The 10,091-nt window shown below is 39.9% G+C and overlaps 1 protein-coding gene across 1 annotated transcript; it reads right to left on the bottom strand.

The window, feature by feature from the left end:
* Nucleotides 1-293: 293 nt before the first annotated feature.
* lgi1a (leucine-rich, glioma inactivated 1a) lies at nucleotides 294-9,173 on the bottom strand. Its single transcript, XM_081351969.1, has 8 exons — nucleotides 8,593-9,173; nucleotides 8,412-8,483; nucleotides 4,528-4,599; nucleotides 4,295-4,366; nucleotides 3,686-3,757; nucleotides 3,422-3,591; nucleotides 3,178-3,342; nucleotides 294-2,339 (listed from the first exon to the last, which is right to left on the bottom strand). The coding sequence occupies exons 1-8, from the start codon at nucleotides 8,766-8,768 to the stop codon at nucleotides 1,522-1,524; spliced, it is 1,617 nt and encodes a 538-aa protein (XP_081208095.1). The 5' UTR covers nucleotides 8,769-9,173; the 3' UTR covers nucleotides 294-1,521.
* Nucleotides 9,174-10,091: the final 918 nt, after the last annotated feature.

Genomic DNA, 10,091 nt, shown 5'->3' with positions numbered 1-10,091 from the left:
ATTACAATCACACCCGGCATTATAATAAGAATAGTGATGCTAAGAATAAAACCGTGGTAAACAGTTTAAAACAGTCTGTTTTAGAAAAATGAGAACAAAATCAAAGAAACATAACTCAATCTCCATGCTGCTTTTGTTTTTTGCTTCATCCCTTATCTCTGTCTCTCTTGATAATTTTATTATGTATTATACCATATATTATGATCTACCTATATACATGATCTAGTTTTACTTGTACTGTTATTGCCCGATTTTTTTATGAATGTGTTTAATTTCTTTTAAACTCGCACTTTAGATCACAAAGTCTTTATTTAAAGTTAGTATCAGTCTCCAAAAATGTAGGCATTTGCACAAACTCATCCAGCAGAACATCAGTTTCATCATTTGGTGATATAGAATCTCGTCATCTCAACAAATTGTATCTTGTTGAAAAATAAAGTACTGACATTGGTTATCTGTTAGTAGTTAATACAGTTCAAACAAACAGGCAAATGCTAAAAAACAATAGTCACATGACACACTACAAAAGTCGAACTGTCAATGTATATTTCAAACTCCCATTCTGCATATCAAATATTTCACCCAGCTGCCACATACATACACTGTTTACAAGAAAAGTTGAGATAGACACATTAACGAATAGAATAGCAAGTATTTCAATGAAAGTACATCAGTAACAATGTAAAAATACAACAGAAATGAATGAGTGCACTGAGAAGATCATTTATTAAAAAAACAACGTGAATCATTTCAGTGGCGGTGCCTAATTAATTATACAAGTCATTTGCGCAGAATCTTCATGCCGTGAATCTGATGAAAACATCCTGGTCATATTTCACCCCAAAATCAAAAGTAAGAAAATATAAGAAATTGTGTTTTGCATAAAGAAAATTAAGCCTATTTTTTAACCATTAAGATATTTATGCATTTTTCATGACAGTTAAGCCATTTTTACTGTATTACAGACTACATTATGGGATTGACAATTGAGGAGTTTAAATAGGTTAAATCATAAAAATATGAATACAAGGCAAAAACATCAGCGTGAAACTAAACTTGCGCTAGTCTCGTCTCTATTGTGACGAATATTCGAGGCAAACACTTCTAGAACAAGGACAAATGTGGGCGGGGCTTGATTCTGTCTGTGGGGAATTGATTGGATGATTGGATGGTTGAGGTTTGCTATTGGCTGATCTCATGTGAGTGACAGGTTGCCCCGCCCACATCATCAGAGAAGAGAAGAGATGCTGCAAGAGGAAGTTATTCTGATTCCTGAAGATTATTAAAACAACAATGATGTGCACGGAAAAATAATTTAATAATAAACACTGCAATATTCCATAAAAACAAGATTGGTCGATGTTGATTTCATGGTGACTTTAAAACTAGCTTTATTTATTAAAAAAACAAAACAAAACAAAAAATCTTTCTTTCTTCAGATTTTAGAGTTAAATATGACCTGGACGTGTCCGTGAGATTCATCGAGACACTAATCATCCTCAACCGTCCCGATGAAGCACATCAGCTGCTCAAGTCAAGCACCAAATGTTCATAAATCCGTGTTTGCCCCTTAAAACTAGAGCCAAGAAGGAATTCCCTGTTGTCAATAAACACCAGAGAGAAAGCCCTGGGTGCTTGAATGTTCATCTCCTGGAAGTGGATGAACTGTCTCTTCTTTGCGTCCCAGCGATAGACGCGAGTGAAGGCATAGTCGCTGCCCAGGATGGCGTACTGCCAGTTGGCTATGGAGAACGGCTGGAAGACCATGGAGCCGCGAGAGGCCATGGTCTGGATCTCACTGAACATGCTGCCATCCCACTTCATCACCTTGGAGTCGCCGATGAAGCGGGTCAGACATATGTAGAGCTCGCTCTTCACCGTGAAGTGTTTGACCGCGTACACGTCCTCCATCTCTGGGATATCGGTGCGCCGCTCGAACTGCTTGTTGCTTCTGCTCCACTGGTAAATCACCGGCCGCTGAGAACTGCTGGACAAGATCAGATGAGGCTTCCCCGAGATGTCTAGGTACTCCACGTCTGTGTCGCGGTGCCAGGGGTGCAGGGACTGATGGGAGTAGAAGCCGTTGCCGTTCCATCTATAAATAGTCGTGGAGCCGGCTTTGGAGCTGTCGGCAATGATGAAGAAGGACTCTCCGTCGACGTGGAATATTTCCACGTCATTTGGCTTTCGTATTTTCAGAATGTCGATGTCTTGAATTTTGATGAATTTGTTTGCGGAGACGTCTCTCTTGAAGATGTGCGAGCCGCCGAACAGTTGAGCTACTATGATGAAGAGTTGACTGTCAATGACTAGCGGTTTGCAGATGACAGATGAAGTGCCTACGGGAGGAGGAGAGATGTGAAGAGTCGTTACTGTATCATATTTAATCATTAAAAGCCTCTAAATGATCTGATAAACATGTCGCACATGCGTTCTGTCATCTGACTCTTAGTTTAGACTTCTTTTATCAAGAAAAATATATACTTTTAGTGTAATTGTATAAATGTCCACCTTCACGTGTCTTTCTGCTGTGAAATCTTTACTGATTTTTATCATATAAATGCAAGAATAACTTTTACACTGCGAGCATTATTTCAAGATGAACACATACTGGACTGAAGCAGCTTTGTTTACTTATTATTCATATGTATATGAAAACTTTTTTTTTTTTTTGAAAAACAATGTGTCAAATGTTTCATTTGTCAGGGTTTACGGGGTTAAAGCTGTACGAAACAAAGGCTTGAGAAACAGTTCAATGTCATATTTTCATCCAAAAAATATAAAACTTTTGCCTGATTAATGTAAAAATTACAACCAGTGGAATGTTAGAAAGTTACACATTTAGCAGAAAAAATTAAATAAAATAAAAAACGTTACAGTCTATTTGGATAGGAGTCTATCAGCTTGGTACATCTTGACTTGGGAATATATTCACACTTTTCTTTGCAAAAACGTTCCAGATCTGTTATATTGTGAGGGCTTCTCCTGTCCACGACCCTCTTCAGGTTCACACACACATTTCACTAATTTTCCTTCACTTTTTACATCACAAAAACCAACTGTTTTAAAAGGGATGTGTAGACTTTTTTATACCCACTGTACTGTATTATTCTCATAAATATTATGTGTAGAGTTAAACATCAACTCCTTGCGACGTTTCCACCACTATTTGCTTACTTGTGATGTTATCGAAGTTTCGGAACTCCATTTGCACATGATCCCATTCCATGAAACTACACCTGCCAATGAACGGCTGGGCGAATACCACAAACTGGTCGCCACCAAATGCAAAAGCTTCGACTGAAATGGACTGAAATTCGAGAGACTTCAACAGCGGAAAATCTGTAGAACAAACAGACAAATGTTAAGCTCTTTTGATGTCAAGTAACACAAAGTGGTCTGTAACGAAAATGATAAAAACCTGTTGTTATGCAATCAAATGACTGCGCCACAAGGTCATTGATTTTCCTGTCCTGGTAAGATTCAGGGCCACTGCAATAGATCTCATCCACAGTTGCATTTGTGTGAAACATCCAGTCGACTAACCACTTTAACTTACAGTCGCAGCTGAAAAGATTTCCTCTCAGATCCCTGGACAAATGAATAAAAGTTTCAGTCTAGAAGCTTGTATATCATTGACAGTAATTCAAATGATATCACAAACATTGCACACTCGCATACATACACTTTAGTCAAAGCTTCCATCCCTTTGAAAAGATCTTTAGGTAGTGTCTCCAAATGATTGTACGCCAGACTTCTGCAATAACATTAGTCAAAAACCAAATGGTAGTTTACATCAGTAAAAAGAAATGGACCAATTTTTATTGTGTGCAAAGGTTTTTTAAAGAGTAAAACCTGGTTTGCTGACTGCTTCTTCAAACATCAGAGAAATAACATGAATAATTAACTAATAAAATGCAGACAATTACAAATGCAGACTATGGAAGCTTGTTTCTGCCACGGATTAAAAAATAAAAAAGGTAATTGCAACTTTTTATCTCACAATTCTGACTTAGTCACAATTCTGACTTGTTTTCTCAGAATTAATTGTGAGATATAAACTTGTGAGACAAACTCACAATTGTGAGACAAACATTTCAGATATTTCTTATTCCAGTGAGGAAACAAGCTTCTACAGCAGACACTTTGTATATTGTAAAAGTATGAAGTAAATGTTTTGTATATATTTAAAAAAATAATTTTTTACATTCTAATTATGATGGCAATGTTTTAATGTGGATGAATAAGAGAAATGATCGACAACATTTCAGTCGTACTATGCAGAAATGCTCACAAGTGTATTAAGGACTTGAGTCCTCTGAAGGCGAAAGGTGATATGGACTTGATTTGGTTATTTTCAATGAACCTAGAAGAAAAACAAACATTAAAGTGATGCACAAGATTTAAGCATTCAAAACAGTCATTATACACAAGGAAACACATGAATCATCAGATCAGCTGTTTTTCTGTCATTGAGTTCTTCATGCAGTGCTGATTGCTCATATAAGTGTTCTGTGAGACACTTACAGATACTCCAGATGAGGAAGGCCAAGAAACGCATCTTCATTTATAGATTCAAAGACGTTTGCTGTGAAAAGACTAGAAGAGATAATTTAGGGTGAATACAGGACAGTAAAGGGTATTTGTCTTTATGTGTATGTGATTACATTAATAAAATCTGCATTAGGTTCATCTGAAAGTATGGAATCACAAAAAGTCATGCCATATTTGGACAGCAGTGCTTACAAAGGCTTATGTTAAAGTACTATCATATTAAAAGTATGTAATTTCCCAAAAATGGTACATTTGTCTTTCTGAACGGGTATATGATGATACTGTGTGGTATTGAAGCGTCCATTATAGCGCGTACATTGTAGCGCGTACAATGTCCCCACTTTAACGTGTTTATGACCTGTTAAATATCTGATGGTCTAAATGCAACAGATTTTGTCATGCAAATTTTGTTTTGTAAACAAAGCTGAATTTCTTTCCCAAAATATCAAAATCACACCCCAAATTCCCTGCTTGCTACAGTAGCCACGCCCCAAACTCTCAGTCTGCTACAGTAGCCACGCCCCAAACTCTCAGTCTGCTACAGTAGCCACGCCCCAAACTCTCAGTCTGCTACAGTAGCCACTCCCCAAACTCTCAGTCTGCTACAGTAGCCACACCCCAAACTCTCAGTCTGCTACAGTAGCCACGCCCCAAACTCTCAGTCTGCTACAGTAGCCACGCCCCAAACTCTCAGCCTGCTACAGTAGCCACGCCCCAAACTCTCAGTCTGCTACAGTAGCCACTCCCCAAACTCTCAGTCTGCTACAGTAGCCACGCCCCAAACTCTCAGTCTGCTACAGTAGCCACGCCCCAAACTCTCAGTCTGCTACAGTAGCCACGCCCCAAACTCTCAGCCTGCTACAGTAGCCACGCCCCAAACTCTCAGTCTGCTACAGTAGCCACGCCCCAAACTCTCAGTCTGCTACAGTAACCACACCCCAAACTCTCAGTCTGCTACAGTAGCCACTCCCCAAACTCTCAGTCTGCTACAGTAGCCACTCCCCAAACTCTCAGCCTATATAATAATACGGTGCAGCAGCAGTCCACCTCCAAGGAGATGGATGTGTTGAGCATCGAGTTAAGGGAATTGAAGATTCGTTAGAACTACTATGGCGCTGGAGGGTAAGGCATAAATGGCAGCCCCAGCCATTAACAAACTCCTTCAAAAACATTCAGTTCGGTTATTTCCTGCCAGTATGCTTAAGGTCACCGAAGTGGCTGTTCCAATTACACCAGAAGCCAGTCTCGAAAGGATGGTACCCTTAGTAGACTATCTGACAGAATGGAAGAATCTGCCAAATATATCTCAGTGTGTCCTGCAGATCATAGAGTAAGGCTACAGAATCCAGTTCGGTTCTCCTCCGCCATGCTACATTGGGGTGTTGCTCACGTTAGTGGATCCCGAGCAGGCTATGGTAATGGAGCAAGAACGCTGTTAGGGAAGGAAGCTCTAGAGCAGGTGTATTCACCCGACAGAGAATCGGGTTTTAACAGTCGTTACTTCATTATTCCGAAAAAGAATGGGGGGTTACTTCCCATAATAGATCTTCAACAGTTGAATCGTGCAGTCAAAAAACTCAAGTTCAAAATGCTGTCAGCTCTGACCCCGCTCAGGCTGCAAGGCATACGCATTTTGAACTACATAGACGGCTGCTTGATTCTAGCTGAGTCAGAGCAGTTAACGGTTCGGCATCAAGATGTCGTCCTCGCACACATGCAGAAATAGGGGTTGAGACTCAATGCCAAGAAGAGTGTGCTTTCTCCACTACAGAGAACTACTTTCCTTGGTGTGGTTTGGGATTCAGTCACGATGCGAGTCGTTCTATCGCCCGCTCATGTAGCTGCTATCCTCACAGCCACGGAAGAGTTAAAGCTAGGCCAGTCACGCACTGTGAAACAGTTTCAGAGACTGTTAGGCCTCATGGCAGTGGCGTCCAATATGAGCAATATGTCTGCTGTACGTAAGACCTTTGTAGTGTTGGCTCAGGACCAAAGGTTTCTACCCGAGGGGAAACCCACTTTGTATGATCAAGATCACGCGGCGGTGTCTCTGTGCCTTGGTTATATGGAGGAAACCTTGGTTCCTATCCCAGGGTCCAGTGTTAGGAGCTCTTTGCCATCGAGTTGCGCTCTCGACAGATGCTTCCCTTAGTGGCTAAGGAGCGGTAATGGAAGTCCGCTCAGCTCAGAGTCTCTGGAGGAGTCAACATCTTTCATGGCACATAAATTGCCTGGAGATGATGGCAGTCTTCAATGCGTTGAGACACTTCCTCCCAGACCTGAGGGGCCATCATGTGCTTGTCCAGTCAGACAACACATCGGTGGTCTCCTATTTAAATCATCATAGGTATCTGCATTCACGTCCACTATGCAAACTGGCACACCAGATTCTCTTGTGGTCCCTAGGGAAGCTGCTCTCCCTGAGAGCAGTTTAAATTCTGAGGCATCAGAACGTAGGAGCAGACATCCTGTTGAGGGAGGGGCTGAGGCCCGGGGAATAGAGGCTCCACACTGAGGTGGTGGAGCACATTTGGGAGGTTTATGGCCAGGCACAGGTGGATCTGTTCGCATCTCAGGATACAATGCACTGTCTACTTTGGTTCTTCCTCACACACCCAGCTCCCTTGGGGCTGGACATTGTGGTATAGATATGGCCAAGGCTATGTCCGAATGGTTTTCCCCTGATTACTCTGCTTCCAGGAGTTCTGGAGAAGGTCTGCCAGGGCGGAATAACGTTTTTTTTTCCCTTCAAAATACTTTAATAGTTAAAATACATAGCTAAAAGTGAGACTGTGTGTATTGTGATGCTGTATTATTCTGCTGGTTAAAAATGTATTATGCAGTAATATTGCTCTGAGCGTGTGTGTGTGACAGTGATTCATCAGCACACATGTCAGTCAGCGCGGCATCGCACTTCAAGTTCGTAGAGAGCTTTATTCAGTCCATTTTAAATTCTGATTTCGGCTGGAATTAGCTGAGGTGACGTGACGCTAACAGACAGCAGACAATCGGCTAGTCGTGACAGCAGTGGCAATCCACCTGTCACTCAAGTGGCCACGCCCTTAATTATGCAGAACTTTAAGGCTTAATGTAATTTAAACGTATGAGTTATAAAAAAAAATTCACCTCCCTCACAGTTGTCATGAAGGGCAAAACTATACAGACCAAATCCAATTTTAGCACCTGGCTGTAAACATGTTTTTTTTCTGCTGTAAAGTTGGGCATTTTAACATGGGGGATATATGGAATTGACTCCCTTTAGGAGCCTGTCTCTAGTGGCCAGTCGATTAATTGCAGTTTAAGTCACTTCCTTGTTGGCTTTACGAGAGTCTGTAAGGTTGCCGCTCGTTTTTAACATTGAAAATCTTACATAGCCCACCTCACCTTTAAGGTTACAAAGTGTTTATACAAATTTATACTTTAAAAATGTATATTATAGTGTAGCTATATAACGTTTTTTTCTATTACGTTATTTTTCTAATGTGCTGTAAAGTAGATATGTATTATTTATTTAGATGTTTTAGTTATTTATCTTTTCTTAAAATCAACATATTTATTTTAGTCAATGTTTCATTTATTTTATTCAATTTATTTATTTAGTTTAATCTCATTTTTATTATTTTATTTATTTGTACACTGTTTCTCTTTAGACTTCACCCCTTTCCCAGTTTTAAACCCTGTTCATAAAGTATTATGAACACTATTATAAAGTAGGCTACATACAAACTGCACTGATCAGATAGAACACACACAGACACACTCTCTCTCTCTCTCTCTCTCTCTCTCTCTCTCTCTCTCTCTCTCTCTCTCTCTCTCTCTCTCTGTGTGTGTGTTATGAAGTGATGTTGAAGTCTTACAGCAGATGGAGGGCTGGTGTGTGAATGAAACTCTCTTTAGGGATTTCATTAAAGCCAGACTTGACGAACGATCTGAAAAAAAAAAAACATCAATATCTGATCACAGGTAGCGACTTAATATTAATAAAAATACTAATACTAATAATATTGACACATTGTTATTACAGTTGTGATTGCTTACAGTGAGATGACATCTGGCGGGAAGCTCCTCGGTATTGATGCAGTATTGGCACATACGGCGTTATCTTTACTGCATGTACATGATGGGAAACAGCGCGCGTGCCTCCTCCTGCTGCCGTGCACGAGCATCAACAAACACAACAAGCAGAAGAACACAGTCCGCCTGAAAGACATCATTACAACCAAATATGGCCCTGAATGTTTAATGGTCACCGATACAGTCCCGACGATTGCGCTGCTGCGAGCCACGATCTCATAACGGAAATAAACCGATGAAAGGAATAACAAACGATAACGAATTATTTATTTTATTTATTTTTTTGCCAGATCAGTGTAATATGCACATGCAGATCGAATCCATAGAAATCACTGTAGCAGAGAATGGGCGGGGCTTAGTGGATCCACGGTGGTCTAAAATTAGCCAGATATACTACGAGTCTACATTATTCTCGAATTGTACGTATTGTATTGTTATCTTAAATTGTGTTGTCTTTTAAAAAATTGTCCGCGACTTCAAATAATTGATCCAGGCTGTACTGAGTTGTCACGTGGTTCTTGCTCCTTTTCTCCGCGCTGGTCTTAAAGGGCCAGTAACAGTAGTTTGTTTATTGGCTAATGCGTTTTTTTTTCTTCATATTTTTATTTAATAATGTACTAGAGCTTTGCGACGCGGATTTCGATTTGTATATCAGGTGAAACACTTGTAAATCGCTAGATTTAAAAGTACTATTTTATGTTTTAGTCTACAACCGTTTGTACTTGCAGAAGTCAGACATTTGAATGTGGCTCAATGGAGGATTCCGCTTCACGAGCCTCAGCTGCGCCCTCTGGAGAACAACACATTTACCAGTTAAAGTCACCATGAAATAAAAAATTTTAAAAAATCCTATTTTTATGGAATACTTTTATATGATCCATGCACATCATTATTGTTTTAATAATCTTCAATCAGAATAACTTCCTCTTGTATCATCTCTTCTCTTCTCTGATGATGTGGGCAGGGCAACCTGTCACTCACATGAGATCAGCCAATAGCAAACCACAACCATCCAATCAATTCCCCACAGACACAATCAAGCCCCGCCCACATTTGTTCTTGTTCCAGGAGCGTTTCACTCGGATATAAGGCACAATAGAGGAGAAAAGACTATGAGACTTCTGTTTCATGCCGACATTAAGGGCCAGTAACATGGTGAACGCCACAGACAGCAATGAGCGTCACTACATGACCAAAGCAAAAATCATAAGACTATAGAAAAACATAATGCTTAATGCTAAATGTTAAACATAATGCTAAATATGCTTAGATATGTTACAATAATATTTCTTTAAAGGGCACCTATTATGCAAAATTCACTTTTACATGGTGTTTGAACATAAATGTGTGTTGGCAGTTGTGTACACAACCACCCTATAATGATAAAAATCCAACCAGTGTTTTTTTTTTAAATCCCCAAAAATCATAAGCACTGTCTCAGAACGAGCTGTTCTCAAAATCTA

The sequence above is a fragment of the Scardinius erythrophthalmus genome (genome assembly GCF_964197995.2).
Source record: "Scardinius erythrophthalmus genome assembly, chromosome: 21".
NCBI classification, from domain to species: domain Eukaryota; kingdom Metazoa; phylum Chordata; class Actinopteri; order Cypriniformes; family Leuciscidae; genus Scardinius; species Scardinius erythrophthalmus.
This window is presented reverse-complemented; position numbering and strand designations above follow the sequence as displayed.